Below are 18260 nucleotides of genomic sequence, written 5' to 3' on the forward strand. Positions count from 1 at the left end.
GGGAACTCCTAGCTCCACTACATTTGTTGGCTGGTAAAAGGATGGGAGCACTTTTTCTTTTTTTCCTCCTTGGGTTTTTGGTTGGTTGGTTGTTTTGTTTGGGGTTGTCTTTGTTTGTTTGTTTTGTTGGGTTTTTTTCTTTGTTCTGTTTTTTTTGTTTGTTTTTTTTTTAAATTAATGTATTAAGTAGAGCCAGAACAGCTCCATTCACATGCATAAAACATTCTAATCCAAGGGGTAATCCCAGGTGCCATAAGAAGCACAAGAAAAAAAACCCAGCTCTACTCAGTATCGAAGGCAGCTAAGAAGGGACTTTGTTATCAAAGATCCAAGAGCACTAAGAAATATTTTGATCAAGAAGACTGATTCAGACAACAATGATTTAGGAGCACAGAGGGATCTCCTAATAAAGAACACAGCAAATTTTGTTGACTTGTGCCAGTAGCGCTGTTGGTGGTCTACCCCTCTTATTAACTTCTGCCACTTGATCCTACCCTTTTCCCACACAGCAACAAACCTAACACAGCAAAACGTGTCACGTTTTAATAAAAAATCAGGTTCCAGTTCATCATATGATCTAGTTGAAGATGTCCCTGCTCGCTTGCATGGGCGGTTAGACTAGATGACTTTTAAAGGTCCCTTCCAACCCAAACTATTATATGATTCTATGATTCTATATGGCTCCAGAAATTCTTGTACTGGCAATAAGAAAGGGCAGCAGGAACATAAAAACAGTGCGACTACCTTTTTGGAATCTGGTGCTGATTGTTTTGTTAATGGTATGTTTTAGACTATAGAATAGCCCTGAAAGTTACAGTTAAACCTTTCAATCAGGAAACAAACCTGTCGTATACCTTCTAATCTGCAGTACTCTAACATAAATCCTGTTATGTGGAGTCAATCTGGGGGGGTTTCGGTTGTTTTTTTTGTTGGTGGTTTTGGTTTTTTTAATCAAATTACTGAAGACCACTGACAGTTGGAATTTGTGTTGAAACAAGTGAAATAACCAACTGGACATGCTGGTCACTGCATGAAGCAAGTCCTAAGGGGGATGATACCCAGACTGAGAAAGGTACTTGCCCGGCGGCTGTGGACCAAGGCTCCCTGTTCATCTACAGGCTCCTCCTTCTCCCCTTCTTGTTTCTCCTCCTTCTCTGCCACCTGAAAGAGAAGCCCAGACTTAGTATGTCAGACAAAATCTGGTACCGTTTTAAAGTTATCAAGATGCCTAGGGTAATCTAAGGTACTAAAGGTTTAAAAAAGGCCTCCTACAGTTTCTGTTCTGAAGATCCCAGTGCTGTATTGGATCAGATTCCACAGCACTGAATAATAAAAACATACATATAACAAAGTGTCAAGGGTTTTACCTCATTGTCACTGACTGCTGCAGGTCCCTCAGGAACTTCCTCCGTTTGTTGACTGCTGTTCTCATCTGATGCAATGCCCTGCTGTTCCATTTCTAGTTCCTTTCGACGAGCTTTTCGCCGGCGTGTTTCTGCCCCAATCAGTGTGCCTAAAACAGGTGGAGGTAGGTGTTCTGCAGCATTTGGGCTACGTTTCTGCACAGGGCAATTCCGGTTCCCCTTGTGACACGCACAGTCCACTTTATAGTTGCTGCTCCAAAACACAAACATAATTTGTGTCACTCTTCATTTCTCAACCCTTGTACAGAGACATTCAATGCATCTCCTACTAAACATCTCACCACGTGCCAAAGCAAGGACAGCAGGCTACCTTATGGCCTCTATTGTAGAATATGCCAGCAGAACTGGACAGAATAGCCGGAAAATGCAATTCAGTAGAAAACGGAGCAAAATGTAGAATGCGAGGAAAGGGCTGGAGGAAGATGTCCAGTCCAGGAGGGCAGTGGAGAGCTCCTGGGCGAGGTGAAGGACTCACCAGATGTTGTACTCATAGTCAAAGGCGATGGTAACCTCTGTGTCCTTGGCAATGGTGGCAACAGCATAGATACACAGGTGGATCATCCCATCAGCAATCACATGACGAACCTTGTTAAACAAAGTAGAGAGAAACTAACATCTCCACAAGTTGCACTTCTTACTTTCAAGAGGGAAGCCTCCTTCTGCGAAGTAGCTCTTATCTATTCCATGAATAATTATCCTAAATTCTCCATAGGGAAAAGGCCTGCTTCACTGCTCTTGTCTCATCCTGTGCTTTTCCACTTACTACCACCTGCTTACCCTAACTATCATTCTGCAGCCAAAGGAAAGCCATAAAAGAAACCTTTTCCTTCCAAAGAAAAACATCGTGTTCTCAAACTTTCTCATCTTCCAAGTATAAACCATCAAACAAGCAAGAGATGCAGAGAATCTACCCCATTTACTGCATTTTAAGTTTGAATATTTATAAAAAGGGAAGGCACTAAGCCTGTGTAAAACATGTATTTGCAATTACAGTGATGGTGAAGAGAGAATTTACCTCTGCATTTGGAGTGCAGGAACGCCTGATGAACCTGGCATCATTACCAAAGGTGCGGGCATCAACACACATTTCAACGCCATTGAACTTGGAGTAGAACAGCACAAAGGGATATGGCCTGGAGAAGTAACAGAATGTCTCAATCCCAAAATACCCGATTCCCATGGCACTTATAACAGGTATCCCTCACTTCACTGGAAGCAGCGCTTCCATCAGTGCTATTGCTCTGGACACTTACGCACTTCCATCATCACAGTTTAACAAAGGATTTTGGTCCATAAACAGAGCATCAAGCTGAGGCTGTATATTTGATTTCACATTTCTATGGATGGCACAGCTGACAAGGCCCCTGTAAGTGTGCATTACCCCATAGAGACACTAGTGTCTCCATGCCATGATGCTCTCATACTAATCACTTCATAGTACTCTTACTTTTTGAAGAAATGCCCATTGACCTCGAATTGCTGTCGTAACATAACCTTCCCTCGATACTCAATTATGAGGGTATCTAGTGCCAAGTCTCTTGCTGCCCTCAGGATCTTCCGGTGCTTCTGAACACGAGTCACCCTTCCCAGCTGCAGCTGTAACAAAAACCAGAGCAAAATATGAGAATTTAAACCAAAGGCCTCTAACTCATGAAGAATATTTTACCTACATGAAAAGAAAAATTACTCTAGTAGCAACACACTCTAGAGTAGAAACTCTGCCAGGCAAATATATTGTTTATTCTGTAACAGTTTAGTAATAAACCAATGTCCTTGATAATATTTATCAAAAGCAAAGAGTATTTATTCCTTTCCTTCAAAAGTAAGTCTCACAAATCAGACCAAGTATTTCAGTCTTGCAGCTAGGAGGCATAACCAGACCTGTCAGTTGCTGCTAACAGGGAACTGCTCTACAATTAGGGCCACTTTCACAGCCAGAATAACTCAAATCTTCCCTAAATTGTGGGTTGTCACACATTCAGAGGAAAAAACACAACCTTTTCCTTCTACAGAGGATGGTAAATTCTAGCTAACAGGCCAAAGACTTAAACTGGCAATTTCTATCTCCATCCAGAAACTTCTCTTCATCTGCCTGCTCAACTAGTGCTGTTCGTTTATTTTTTTTTAAATTAAGAAATAAATTTTTAACTAAGTAGTGACAGTTTGCTGAATCTTCTTTACGTTAAAGTCTACAGTTCTGTTACAATGGATTTTCACAACAATGTGTCTTGACAGTATGAAACCACAACTTTCTTCAAGCACAGACATCCAAATACGACACATTTTACAGAATAATGGAAGGGATATTATAAGCACTAGGGCATAGGAAAGACTTCTTCCATAAAAACAAAGTGCTTTTCTTGCTTAACAGATTGAACCTCTCTGCAAGTAAAAATTACATGAAGATGGGTGGCAGAGCTATGCCTGCTCTTTCCTAAGCATGCTATTCACTGCTCATAAGGATCAGGTTTTGATACTTTTCTAGAGTGAATTGAGGCATAAGTGTTCTTACTTCAGTAATAATGACAGTCTTCTATCTAAATTAGAAGTAAACCACAAGATTTCATTAAAAGCAAGCTCCCAACTTTTCCTGATAAAACTGCCTTGTTAGAAACAGCTACTGCACAGTCTGCTCAAATGGATAAAAATCACATTAGCTTAAGAAGGGGCTCAATCTGGACAGCGACAGAATGCATGACATTCTAACCTTGTGAAAATAAAGTTAATGCCTTAAGGCAGCACTCAGTACTGGGAACCAAACAAAACCCTCCGTATTAACCATATGAAAGAACTGAACCACAGATTTTATTTTTTTTTGGTAGCAATCTTGACTGTGCTCTGAATGAAACCTCTTTGGGAAGATGACTTTCATTGTTTTAATATGACATTATACTGCAGATCTTGGATCAGCCAGTAAATTAAGATCCATGTGTTGACTTCTCTCACTCAGGTCCAGGATAAATATAGCTTTATAAAAATATTCATTTGAAACCTATGCAGACAGGAGTAGTGGTCTTGCTATTCCAGATCTCCTTTTAAGAGATATATCCAGTGCTACATTTATCAAGCCTACAGGGTATATCTCTTTTTCATACCACTGTATCTGCCAGCAACTGGAAAAACCTGCATGTACGTATTGGAGGCTCTGAAAAGCCTTGCAGGGTGTCATTCATCTCTTCATATCTTGGGTCATGATAGGAGCTCACAGAGTATTCCCCAAGTCCACTGAACTGGCATAAAAGAAACATGTTATTTCCAGACTAAGAAGCCACACTGCTGGCCCTAATTTATCATGGGTTTGTTGATCAGAAAAGTGAACTGTAGGACAAGACTGTTTACATTACCAAGACTAGTGGCTAAATTACTTTAAAAACATTGGATTCACTTTGTACTATCCAACTGTGGTAACAAAGAATAAATAAATGGGATTAGATTTGTTAGTGTGTGACAGAAGGAGATAAGGAGAAAGTATCTGAAGTTAGTAGATAAATTAGGACTGAGACACGAGCATGTCTCCAGTTGAATAATTTTGTTTCTATACTACCACTTGTTTGTTGTTACAATCAGTTTCTCATCTAAGCTGACTCTACCCAGGAAGGTTGGACCAGATGACCTTCAGTGGTTACTCCCAACCTAAATTATTCTACAACTCTATCAAATTCTATTAGTATCTTTCAGAGATGTGAGTTTAATGTCTGGTAGCCTTCACTCTCAACTTTGGCCCATGACTGACTTGTATTACTGTTCACCTGATGCTGGAAAACAGCTTGGGGAACACAGGTGGGATAAGGTGGGGTGGTAGGAGGAGAAGAGAGCCCATGAAGGAAAGAGAAGCTCTGCATCTGTAAAACTTAACAATTATCTGAGTTTAGTAAAACAGGAATGATCTCATAGCTTTTCTGATAAGACCCCAGATCAGCTTGTTTTCGTTCTCTGAATTTAGAAATATGAAGAGGATTAGCTGCCATGCTTTCATGTGTGAAAAGAACAAATGATTTTATTCATGTCATAGGCTAGGGATTGCTGACTGCTAATCAGACAAAACTGTTCTGATATGTTTGCAAAGCAACATCTGCATAATACTCAGTGGCTTTATTTTATAAAGGCCCTTTTGCTCTTCACTTCAGAATGTGAAATCAATCAGGGGTTTGAGCTCAAGTCAGCAATTATCAGAGGCAACAAAGGGCAAATACTGACCCTGGGTTTGGTTTGGCAACAGCAGGCAGAAAAGTGATTCACAGCTTTCAGTCTGTCAAGCATCTGGCAGTAGCCAGCACTAAGATGATTTTATTCATGACACTGAACAGCTTCATGTTTTCACAAGTTTCCCTTTGCATCACTAGGACAGTTGAGAATTGGTTTATCCAAAACATTCCAATGATCAAAATCCCATATCCTGCACATATAACTCTTAAACCATCTTTCCCTACTCCTGGCTTGGGGAAGATTTCAGGTCACACTTTCTTCTTCTCTCTCTCTTTTTTTTTTTTTTTTGAAGTATACACTTGCATCATTGTTTACCCAAACCAAAAACCTCTCAACTGTGAGAGTATGCAGGGCATCTACAACATTTTATTTTTATTCCTTTCTCCTGTCTCCAAGTCTTCATGGCCAAATAGAGCAGTTATGATACCCATCTTCTACACACAGCTGCCATCTGCATATTGACATGACTGCCTTAATTTTTCTCCTAGCTCAAAGTACCTGTTTCCTTATCTCCCAGAAAAACTATTTTAACGTCCAGTAATGACACCTAGTTAAAAGACAACTGATGCAAACCAACAAACGTTCTCAGTTTGTCTAACAAAGATGACACAAATGAGTGGAACAAAAATATAAAGCACAGGATGAGAGACCATGCACTCCACACCTGTGCAGGGTATCCTCCTCACAACACTCCACAGCCATCTGCTGAGCAGAGAAAACAAGGACACAAGGGCTGACAAGCAGCAGCCCAGGACAGCCACCTGGTCTTTCCTCAGTATCCAGAGGAACTACAAAGCCAGTAAGTCCCTTTACACTTTCCCAGCAGGTGCAATGATAGGTACCTACCTACAGCTTGTTTAGAGTAACTGCAGCTCACTATGAAGTTTTGCAACTTTCTATCTTTTTGTTTCTTTGGAATACATGGCCTTTGGAGTCTTCTGATCTGGAATGCTGGCCACTTTACCCTGTGGGAAAACCTATGTCTGTACAGGCAAGGGAGAGGGCAAGAGAGCATGACAAGAACAAGCATGTTTATGTATGATATCTTTTATAATCGTCTTCCTTCTGTACTTTATGAAGGTAATAAAAAGAAACAGCATGTTTTATTACTTCTTTCAGGACTTTTCCTAAAACTCATGTGAAGGAGATAGAAGAGTTTACATTTAGACTCAGAAATATTAAGATTTCTAGAGAGGCAGAACTTTTTCTTCCCTCTATTTCCTCAGTTGCTCTCTTTAGGAAGGCTACTCACATAGCTAAGTAGAAGTGTTTCTCCCCAACCCCCACAGAAGTCTTATTATTGCAGAACTAGAGGCAAGAGTGGAAGGAAGTTGAGTCCAAAGTCCTCTTTCTGCACTCTCCCTTACTGGCAATATCTGTGCTCTGCCTGATGTGCTTCACCTACATGAAAGCAGAGGGAAAAGTGGGAGGGAGCACGTGAACTTCACAGAGCGGTGAGTCAGCTGATACAAACAAGAATGATTCAAGCACAAATATATACCTGATATTCAGGTTTCTGACTCCACTTCCATTCTACAGAAGAGGTGCCCCACATCTGTTTTGGAGCCCATCCTTTTCAGTTGCACCTATCTCCATTCTCCTGGACAAGGAAGCCCTATCTCCATTCTCCTGGACAACGAAGCCCCACAAAGCCTGAACTGAGTGGGAATGCTGCTCTCTGTTCAATAAAGCACGGACCAGATGAAACATCAGCTGAGAAAGTAGCGGGGAGGACATACACCACACAAACACATTCTTTTCCTGTTTCTCCTTCTCTACATGCACTTCATAAAGCTGGCATGACACCAATCATTGCACATCTTGGAAGAGAAAAGTCAGGGAGAGACAGTTCCCTAAAATCAACTGTAGTTGTACAGCATTTGAAAGTTACCAGAGTCCAAATAATAATCCAAAACATTGAAATAATGTTGAAAGGTTCTTTAAAATAGCTTCCCACAGAACATGAGCCAGGAGAAACAAACACACACAACCTCCCCGCCCCCCCCCCCCCCCCCCCAACAAACCAGGAAAACTCAGCTGGAAAGCAGGAAATTTCCTATCTCCAGCAAATGATAGATCTGGTTCTGCCTCAAGCAATTCAGTGACCAAAAGTATTTATGGTAAAATACCTGTGAACCATATCACAGAACTGTACAAAATATCCCCAACTTAGTGATCTGGCTGAATGCGAGTGTTTCTGAATCTGCCTTGGTACTGGCATCTCTTCTGTTTCCTTTTATATCAAATCTAAGCCTATTGGTCTGAAATTATATGACCAGCTACGATATTGCTCACCCATGCCCACACCTTATGTCTAGAAACAAGAGGACCTGACCCACCCCACTTCTGTCACAATGGTTCTTACCTGCATCTGGGACCCAATAACAGTATTATTGCAGGCCAACTCTGTTTTGTTGATTGTGTCTAGCATAGCAGTTTTCCCCACGTATTCTTTATTAGAGTTTAGATGACGCTCCAACAAGTTCTGTACATCAGCACTGTACTGGTTAGTAAAGGCTTCTTCGTACTGATCTGTCCAGAGTCGTATGCGATTCTCCCACCCTTCAGCTGTGTTTTCATCCAAGGCATGTGCTTCAGAAGGGGAATTCTGCACCAAACAGCAAAGAATGAATGCCTAGCACACAATGGGAAAAACCTATCCACAGCTGTCTGAGCATATGAATATGCTACAAAAAAGGCAAATCCATTCCAAGCTAAGAATGTGCCAGTTATGAGGACACCTTTTTCAGAACCTGCATCCGTCAGAACATTGTACAACAGTGCCGCTTAGGAATCTACAGAGAACTCTGTACAGGACTAAGACCTCTTGAGAGCTGGTCCTCGGCACTGCTACATACAAGAAAATTAAGCTAGTACATAACCAGAAAAAGTTTAAGTCACTTTGGAAAAATAATTAAGTAGATTAAAAAAGCGAAGGAACAGAACACACAAAGGCAAATAAATCTCATGTAGGCTTTTCCTACAGTCAACCCACTCATGTTCAACATAATGCTAGATGATGCTGACTGCATCTCAATCTTTGCAGTGACTGATCCGAAAATACTTCTGAACCTTCTAGCTAAACGGTCATCAGGGTTTCAAGAAACTGAACGTAGAGCATAAGCTAATACCCAGAGGGTTACAAAGGCAAGCCCTAAGCAGTGTAAAGAAGAGAGGGCAAAATCAGGTAATCCATTTATACCACCTTGTAAGGGAGGGGAAAAAAAGAAGCTGGTAGGAAAAAAAAAAAAAAATTAAGCTTCATTCTTTACTTTACAATAGTTGAAGTAATTCAACAAATAGTATTCCAGAGGGCAGTAACTCAACTGGCTTCATATGGGACTGAGACATACATGCCACTGAGGTATTAGTGACAAGGACCACTGAAGAACAATCATTATTTGCATCATACATATTAAAAGCATTAAGAGTTTTAATGCATTTTTACTCTCTCAAGGCACTTGCGTACTATGGAGACAGGCACATACAGACACACCACAGGACTGTTCTATTTCCTCTGAGCCACCTGCTAGAAGCTACAGTACTGGGGTCAGATGGAATTGGGTGTACTTTAAGGCACCTCTTGTGTTTCTAGGAACACGTTTAGCTCAAAATGCAAGCCTACTTTTTTGCCAAATAAACTTTCTATCAGATAGCCACACCTACCAGTATTGCAGAAAGTCAGAGATAAATAATCGTCCCATCCACCCCTAGTAAGGGGATGTGGAGAGAAACAAGGCAACACTGCTAGGGACTCCCAAATTTAAACTTGCGTACTACTTTGATGCCCAAGCTTAAAATAGCATTGATGCAATCAAATGATAACTGACCTCACAGAAGAGTGGCCACAACCAGTTCTACATCCCTCACATCAAGCACCCCACTCCCAAGTGTCATGAATCAGTCATATCTCTTGGAACTGGATGACATTACCTTACAGAAAGCTATGTGAAGCAAAAGCAAGGTTCAAGGAGCAATTCCTGTGATACCCTTTTGAATAGGCCTGCTTGTGGTGCATGGTAAGGCTTAAGATTATTCTGAGGTTTGTCCCACAATCAGAAATTCCCCAGGCAAACCAAGAGAGATACAAAATACAGGGCAAAAACCGCACCACCATCACAGAGGGTTCTCAGTTCTACTCACCTTCATCCTCAGAGACTTTCGGGAGCCCTCTCGAAAGGCCTGTCCCCCGAACAAGGAGAGAGAGAAAAAAAACCAAACTATTATGTATTTCCTCAGAATTAGCGTCCCAGAACCACACTAGATCTTACTCCAACAGACCAACCCTTAACAAAAGATGACAAGAATTACAGGAAGACCTATACAAGAAGCAAAGGACTTGAACAAAAAGACTCTGCAATGCAAATCCAGTGGAAACTGCTGAAAACCTTGATGGCCAGGATTTCTGAACTAAAAAGGCCTGCCTCATACTTAGTAAAAATCTCAAGATCAAAACCAAAACTATCCCGATTAACCCCACTTGCTTTGACAGAAGGAAGGGCCAACAGAATGAAGCTGGTTCACAACAAAAAACCTGAAGACCTCACATGGCTCCTGCTCACAGTCTTTTATTTAATCAGTGCCTACCAGAAGAACTTCAAGAGAAACCTAACCTGGGGAAAATCATGGTAAAGCTAGCAGATGATGGGAAAGAACCAGCTGCTCACACACTTGTATTCTAATATAAGCAATCCAAAATTATTTCAGTCCTCAAACCCTCACAAACAAGACAGTAAAGTCATCCTTCAACAAATGTTCATCACTACCTACATAGTTTTCCACACAGGCACTATCTCTGTCCCTGAAGAACAGTGCGAAGAAGCTCTGCAGCCCAGATTCCTTAACATAGCCTGCTAAGAAATGCCATGCTCCCTTCATTTTTCATTCCATTCACAGACTGCCCCTTTGTCACAAACAGATGGACTCCAAAAGCTATTTCCCCAAATCCTAATAGAGCAGAAGGGAAACTATGTAATTGAATCCAAGCTCTGAGCATGAATGGACAGCATTGGGAAATAAGGGTGGAGTTCCAGTAAGGTAATTTTTAAACCAGCAGCCACGTAGTCTAGCAGGTCACAAATACAAGGCGTCACGTTATTACACCAGAAAGTGCAATTCCTGACAAAAGGAACAAAAGGTTTTTGTCCTGACAAAGACAAAAGTTTCTTGTCAACTGCCAGCTTGTCAACCTGCTCTCAACAATACTCCACACAGCATTTGGTAGGAACTGTAGCAATTGTGTCTCACTCCACATACCTTGATCTTTTTGGCCTTTGGAGCAGTGCGAGCTTTTTCTGTACTCCTCTTCCTCTTCTTAGGTTTGCTTCTACGGACACGGTTGACAGTCAATGTGATGCTTGTAGGGGTGTGCTGCGTAGCTGTGTACAGCACTGTAGAGGGAGATAGTTCTTCATCCCAGCTCTCAGTTGCACTGCTGTCCCCACCTATAGAGAGGAGTGATTTGTTAGCAACGTTTTTATTCATCCCAGAGAGAACAGCTTACCCTTATGTCCATTTTCATCAAGACAACTTGATGACCCTGCATAGCTCTTCCCTGACAAAACTATACCACCTCAGTTTTCCCACCCAAACTGGGAACAGGTGTCCCAAACTTCTGATATCTCATAGAATGGCACTGATGAACATTACCCTTTTCTGTTCGCAAGACAGTGTGATTTTCCCAAGAGCTAACTGAGGTGAGGCAGAAGGAGAGGAGAAAATCCCAGTGGTTGGGAGGCAAAGAACATTAGCGGGCACAGATCATGGTTATATGCTTACAACAGCCAAAAGACAAAGGTCTTGTAGAAAGAAAGCAAAAGTCGCTGTTACCAGAATTACAACCTCAAGCTCACCTGACACGTTGTCCTGCTTCCGGCGGCGGAGTCTGATCACCTTCCCCCTGCTCATTCCTCTGCCAAAGGAGAATGCACAATTGAAGCTGGTTTGTAGGAGTAAAGTCACTTGAAATTCAACAGGATGTCACAAGATGCGTGCCCTCAGTGGGGCCCAGGATGATAAGAACATCGATTTAACATCCTCATCTCCACTCCTGGTGCCACCAACACTTGTCAGGCTGACAACGCAAAGGAGGAGGGTCAATACTGGGTAAAGCACTGGAAAGAACGCTCCAGTTAGCAAAAGGAAGTCCGTCCCACAGCCCAAACGTGACACGGTTCAGTATGAGAAGTCAACACAAGGAGCAGTCCAGATCTGCACTGCACCAAAGCTTACCTGCACTTTTCACACTTGAGGAGGAAACCATCTTGGGAGACACTGCAGTGGCACCAAGTGGGAATTGATTCTCCTTCTGAGGAGCTCTCACTGTCCCCGGAGTTCTCCTCATCAGGTGAGTGCAGGCCGTTCAGTTCTGCACGAGGTATAATGGTCTGGACAGGAGGAGAGGCTGGCGGTGTTGGAGGAGGAGGGGCTCCATAATTATGATCCTGAAAACGAGTATTTGCAGTACTACTTTTAATGTGAAGATATGATGCCTAGAAACTGAAGTCCCAAATCCACAGTTCCCAGGTTATTATTTAACAACTGGTGTAAAACAGTAGTCTGAATTCCTCGATCTACCAAGAAGGTAGAACAATAGCTCTGAAAGATGTGAACGGTTTTCTTCTGCACCAGTAAATTAAATTCAAAACCTATGAAAACAACTAGGCTATTTCAACATTAACTGTTGTACAGCTAGTAATCCAAGATGACATCAGTGGTCAAACACTGAAACTGGTTGCCCAGAGACGTTGTGGAGTTTCCATCTGTTGAGATATTCAAAACCCAACTGGACACCCAAACCACAACTAGGCAACCTGCTCAAGCAGAGTCAGCTTGAGCAGGGGGGTTGGATTACGTGATCTCAAGAGGCCCCTTCCAACCTCAATGATTCTGTGAGGTCCCGTTCATCCCATAGTTTGAAGCCATGCTCCCACTCTTCCTGACTGTTCCTTGTTTCTCAGAGCTATAAGTTACCAACATGAAAGTCTGCGCAGTTGAAACAAGTATAAATAGTGCACAATAAACCAAACGGGGCATAAAATTACCACCAGGAAAATATTATGTATTCATGTATATTCACACTTCATTCATATACTTCAGTTAAAAATCTATCACCTAGAACACTAATAAAGCTTGCTTTATAGAATACACAAGACTTCACAAACAATAAACACACAAATGCAAAATGTATGGCAGAACTCAGCTGTAACTCTGTTCCCTAATAAATAAGCCAAAACTCCTAAGGCTTAACAGGCAAAAGACTATGGAACAAGGAGAAAAGAGTAAAGTAGACAGTAAAGAGCTGATTCACTGCAGAGAGAGTACTCACTGCGTAAGGCAGCCCGCGATAGCTGTGTTTCTGGGTGGCCCCATAGCCGTGGCTGGAGTACACATTCTTCTCACTGACAGCTGGACTAGCTTCCACAGACTCTGGGCTGCAGAAAGGGCCAGAAGCAAAACCCATCAATACAACATCATTTTTTTAGTGCCAGTATTTCACTGCTCTCTTCTGTTCAACACATGAGCTCAAAATGAAGAAACTTCACGAAATTGAGGTGTTATTATGCACTTCACCAGGCATCATGTGTGCAGAAGTTGTACAGGATGAACCTGCTTTCAGAGGGAAGGAACTGAGTAAGGGCCACCCTGGATAACTCATTAAACTTGGTCTCAATCTGGGAAGTTAAAAATAATTAGCATGTAAGAAGCTCAGTTTCCTTATAGTTGAGGAAGTTGGGTCTAGTTCAGCATTCACATCTGAACTCAGCCAGCCTAATCTAAAGCCACTGAACAGTACTGCCATGTTATCTCTGCAACAGCTTATTTCAAATAGCAGCTAAGCAGCTTTCTTTCCTGCATCTGTGCTTGTTTCTCTCTCCCTCAGATACTAATTGTTAGCTGAATCCAACATTCTTGATAAAGCCTGCATGAAACCTGCAGCTGTCCTGACAGCAACTACCAGGAGTTGGAGATTCCTGTTACAAAGAGGCAACAAAATTCATGACCTGGACAGACAGTGGCCACAGACAAATCAGATTTGCCATGCGCTTTCTATAGAGCAACATGGTGTGCAATGTGCTGAACAAGAAATTTGCTGCTGAGGTACAATGCACTCTTCCACCACATGGTGGTGAAAAAAAACAGCTAAAAATGAAAGGTATATCCTTAGCAGAAAGCTGCAGAAACCCTACTCAGAAAAGGGACAGCTGCGGTTCAATGCAGGGAATATTAGATAATGAGGCTACAGACAGAATACAAGCAAGGAAACACACTGTCTGTTACAAGTAGAAGATACAAGTCAGCTAACCTCTGCACAGATCAGAAGAAGGGCCCATATCAGAATACAGCAGAATATTACTGAATCCTATCTGCAGGTGAAATGTTCTTCAAAATTATAGCATGGAGCTGAGCAAGCAGGAAATAAAAAGAGTGTAAAGGAAAACTTTACCTTGGACCTCTGCTGCTCTGGTGAGATCTTGCAGGATTCTCAGTGGTTCCTACATTGTCAGCGTGAATCAGGCAGTACTCAAAGAACAATGGCCAGTGGTCACGCGTGGGGCAGCATTTAGGCACCACCTAAGAACACTAACCCCTGTGCCCTTTGGACTTCCTACTAGTTTTTGAAATCTCTGCTGCATTGAAGTTTGCCCCACCCTGCCACAACCTGATATACTCTCCAACGCACTAACCTTCTGAGCTTCTGGCTTATTCTGGAGTAAGGTGGATCTGTCTTTGTAACATAAAGGGAGCAATAATTTATTGCACAAAGAACTGCAGAAAGTAGAAGACCTTAAACCTGTGCAAACCACGCTTTTGTAGCTCAGGATTCAAGAGCATGACATGATAAATTCAGTTGGTTTTCAATGTAACTACAGCCAGCTAAATTGTCAAAACCAGGAAATACAGGTGGTGATACCTCTCAGAGGATACATTTCTTAATAAAAGACACCGTGCAGAGTTTGCCACATAATCCAGCCTTGCTGGATCTTTGCAACAGTCCTTTAGGACTTCCAGATTGGTACACAGTTAAATCCATTCAGGTTTAACTGTATCTTCAGAAACAATATTAGAAGGAACAGAGCCTAAGCAGCAGATCTGTCCTCTGTCCAAGTCACCCACATTCCTAACTTCAGTCAGCCTCAAATACCAGCAATGCTGCCGCAAGCATTAGCAATAAAACTTCAAGACTGTTGGTGCAACGGTGTCCAGGGGCAACAACACTGGGGCCCATGCTTCCTCAGCAGCAGCCTGCCAAGGAGCTTCAACAACTTCCAATATGCAGTCAGACTAACACAGCGTAACTACTCTGCAGCCTCCATGCCACCCTCAGATGAACACAAACACCCTTCAGCATTTTCACCTCCCCTCTGTATCAGAGGCCAGGGGAAGATGCTAAAGCTCAGCCTGAAAAGAGGGGCAGCTAGTTTTCCTTTTACCTTCCCACAGCCTTCCTGATGCGTATCTTTGAACTCAATCCCTTATAAGAGACAAGAAGCTCAGATACCCCAGACTTCATGCATCAAACTAGTAGAGTTTCAAAGAAGCGGAGGATAGCCTTAACTTTGAACAGATTCATGAAGGACACTTCAGCACTAAGTAACAGTGCATCAATGCAAAGCCTGGAGAATAAAGTCCCGGCATTCCCAATTTTTAGAAAACAGACAGAGAAACCAACTCAGAAATCTTCAAAAGCCTTTTTTCAAAGCACTCCAGCCTAGCCTCAAGTTGGACCTACAAATTTCTTACAACGAGGGAAAAAGAAAATGCTTTGCAGAAGGTTTATAGACAGTCTTTTTGATATTTAATTGCTACAAGGGACGTGTGTAGATATATCTGGCTCTCCGTTCTACCATGCTCAGCTCTGAAAGCAAAGTGCCTAGTATATGAGTAAACTATTTAGCACTCTTTCTCCTGTCATAAACAGTTTAAAATTCCTGCATGTTGACTCTTTAAAGTGCTGGTGTGGGAGAAGCATGGTGACAAGCAATACTGAAATGTTAAATCTTGAAAAGTGAAGGATCATATACCCACTGCAGATGACTTACTAGATTCTGACTCCCTGTTTAAAAACATGTAAAAATATGGGCTTTAGGATGGAATGAAGCATCACGAAGAAGAATGCCTAGAATGGGGCCAGTGCCAAGACAGACAAAAAAGAGCATTAGCAGTCTTGCAGAGAGTGCAACTGTGTAGTCAAACTCTGTGCATAGTCAAAGCAGGGCAAGATGGAAGGGAAAAACAATGATTCATACCCTAGCCTACTGCTCTTACAGCTGAAAATTAATAGAGTCTGGAGCAATATCTGTTCTACACTAATCAATCTGACAAGCAGGTATTTGCACAGTAGGTACCTTTAAATAATACATGGGGGAAATCTGTCTCCAAAATGCCCTTTGTAAATTTTTGTAAAGAGATGCTATAGTCTGTATTTCAAAGGATGCAGGAAAGCAGGAGGTAAAAGCACACAGAAATAACTTGAGCCCTCCCTCTCGCCCCCAACAAAAACATAGTACTCATCCGAGCTGACATCATTCTAACACGGGTTTTGAGAAAAGATCACAATGCAATATTTTCTGAAGTTGAATGTTCCTGACTCCTGCAGAAGCAGACTCTTTTTAAAAGAAATGGTAAGTCCCCTCCAACAGGCCTCAGAGACAGGACTGCAGTGAGAGCCCTGCACAGGGTCCTGTGGTGGGGACCCTGAAGGATTGCCCACTGAGGTGTGCTTCTTGGAACCTGCTCAGGGGCAGAAACAAAATAAAGGAGTCTGCACAGGCTGATGCTGTCTCACATCTCTAGCCAAGCTCCAAAGGGGTCCAGAAATCAGTCATGTAAGATTGGTACTGAGTCTGAAGCAATAGACTCTACTGAGAGGGAGGATCAGCACATTGATCCCTCATATGACATAGCTTTTGGGAAAGGAGCTGGCTTGTACCTTGCCAACTTCAAGCAAGGGTACAGCAAATGCACAACTGTCTGCACTCGAGTATAGACTTACTAGCCAAGCTGACACAAAACTCATGGTTGAGTGCCTCGTACTGTTAGAATTCTCCTTTTCCCCATCTCCCGTGTCAAACTTACCAATCTCTGTAACACTGCATTTGTTAAACACTGAGAGTCTGTCTCTGCATTCATCTGTCACACAGCCAGTGGACCAGCACCCCCTTTCTCCCCAGTGGAGAAAGCACCAGCACCAATCCTGCAGCCCCACTCCAGGGCAGCCCTCTGACACCCTCCCCTCCTCTTCTCCTCCTCCATGGGGTAACACTCACTCCGATCCTGCAGCCATGTCGGAGTAGGACGTATCTGGTGTGGTGACGCCCAGAGGGATTGCAATGCTCATGACGCCCGTCGGGGATCACGGAGTCCAGAGGGCAGCGACTGGCCGCTCCGAGGGCGGAGAGGAGCCGCAGAGCCTCGGCCAACACGTCACGGACATGGGGAAACCTACCGGGGTAGAAACAAAGCATTGCATCTCCGTTACAGGATGAGCTCTCCCTGTATACCCCTAAAGAAGGCTTCCACAGCAAAAGAAAAGCAGAAATAGATTTCCATCAGTGACATGGCACATAATTTTTATTTCATTTTCTTATGTGGGGCCAGGGAAGAGGTAGATGGTAGTAGTTTGGTGAGGTATTTTTGGTTTTTTTTGTTTGTTTGGGGTTTTTTTTGTCTTGTTTTTTTTTTACAGTCTTGGACTGACATGCAATGAGTTGCTTGGCCATAAAGCCGATAATGATAGTTCCCCCCTCCCCCAACTAAACTTGGGACTAATTATCAGATAAGCAATCTATTAGCTCCTTCTGCATATAAGCAGCAGCTGTCACCTATCACCCACAGCCCTCCATCAGCATTTCCTAACTCCTTCCCTGAACAAGTTGCAGGCAAAGCCCCATCTGGGAGGACAATGAGACAGAGCCGAGGTGGACTGAGCTGAGACCTCTCACTTGAGATCAGCTTATATTTGCATTCACTGGGCCCACGGCACAGGCGAGCGTGACTGGCAGAGCGGCTATCCCCACACCACCGACAGCCTCCCCTCTGCAAACAAGGCCCGGCCTGGATTCTACACCAATTACTCAGTCTGGCGAGCCCTGACGCAGCGGGCCCTGACTTTCCGAAATCCCAGCTGACACCTCCCCGCGGCAGAGCCACGTCAGACATCTGGGCGCTCGCGCATAGGCCGCTCCGATGAGAAACACGGCGGGGCCATTGGCTTGGTGCGGGGAACCGGGGTGAGTCACAGCGGCATCACCGGGCGCAGCCACCGGCCGACCGTGCTGGGGCCGGCAGGGAAGCCCATGCCCGGGCTCCACCTTCCCTGCTGACCGCAGCATTTTGGTAAGGCAGCGAGCGAAATCGCCGATAAACGCAAACTTCCAAGGGTCAGACGGCGGATAGAAGTAAAACAGGATCAGCTCCTCGTTATGTAAATAACCTCAATAACACAGACGTTCATAAAGGAGCTATTATTCTATGCGGCTCTGAAGAAAACCCCCACGATGCAGAGAAAGGCTGCATTTCCGCACATAGTAAAGGTAGCTCTAAAACCAACGAAAACTAGCAACAACTTAGCCAGCCTCTTTGCAGGTTAAACTTTTAAGGGCAGCCTTGAATAACTTTCCGCAGTCT

At 43.1% G+C, this 18260-nt stretch overlaps 1 protein-coding gene across 4 annotated transcripts in view; it reads right to left on the reverse strand.

The window, feature by feature from the left end:
* SETD5 (SET domain containing 5) overlaps positions 1-18260 on the reverse strand; it is a 70650-nt gene that overhangs the window by 26997 nt on the left and 25393 nt on the right. For 2 of the 4 annotated variants that reach the window (XR_011329677.1, XM_069812082.1), the window contains exons 2-13: positions 16901-17075; positions 12958-13063; positions 11862-12073; positions 11483-11541; positions 10887-11074; positions 9774-9812; positions 7996-8238; positions 2872-3020; positions 2440-2557; positions 1900-2009; positions 1368-1614; positions 1081-1161 (exon numbers count right to left, since the gene is read on the reverse strand). Coding sequence is in view for 3 of the 4 variants with exons in the window: in XM_069812082.1 (XP_069668183.1) it covers positions 1081-1161; positions 1368-1614; positions 1900-2009; positions 2440-2557; positions 2872-3020; positions 7996-8238; positions 9774-9812; positions 10887-11074; positions 11483-11541; positions 11862-12073; positions 12958-13063; positions 16901-16971 (1623 nt within the window). In the remaining variant the exon portion in view is untranslated. The remainder of the gene's footprint in view (positions 1-1080; positions 1162-1367; positions 1615-1899; positions 2010-2439; positions 2558-2871; positions 3021-7995; positions 8239-9773; positions 9813-10886; positions 11075-11482; positions 11542-11861; positions 12074-12957; positions 13064-16900; positions 17076-18260) is intronic. The other 2 variants (XM_069812084.1, XM_069812083.1) reach the window with 2 other exon arrangements.

Source organism: Haliaeetus albicilla, chromosome 24 (assembly GCF_947461875.1).
Source record: "Haliaeetus albicilla chromosome 24, bHalAlb1.1, whole genome shotgun sequence".
In the NCBI taxonomy this organism is placed as follows: Eukaryota; Metazoa; Chordata; class Aves; order Accipitriformes; family Accipitridae; genus Haliaeetus; species Haliaeetus albicilla.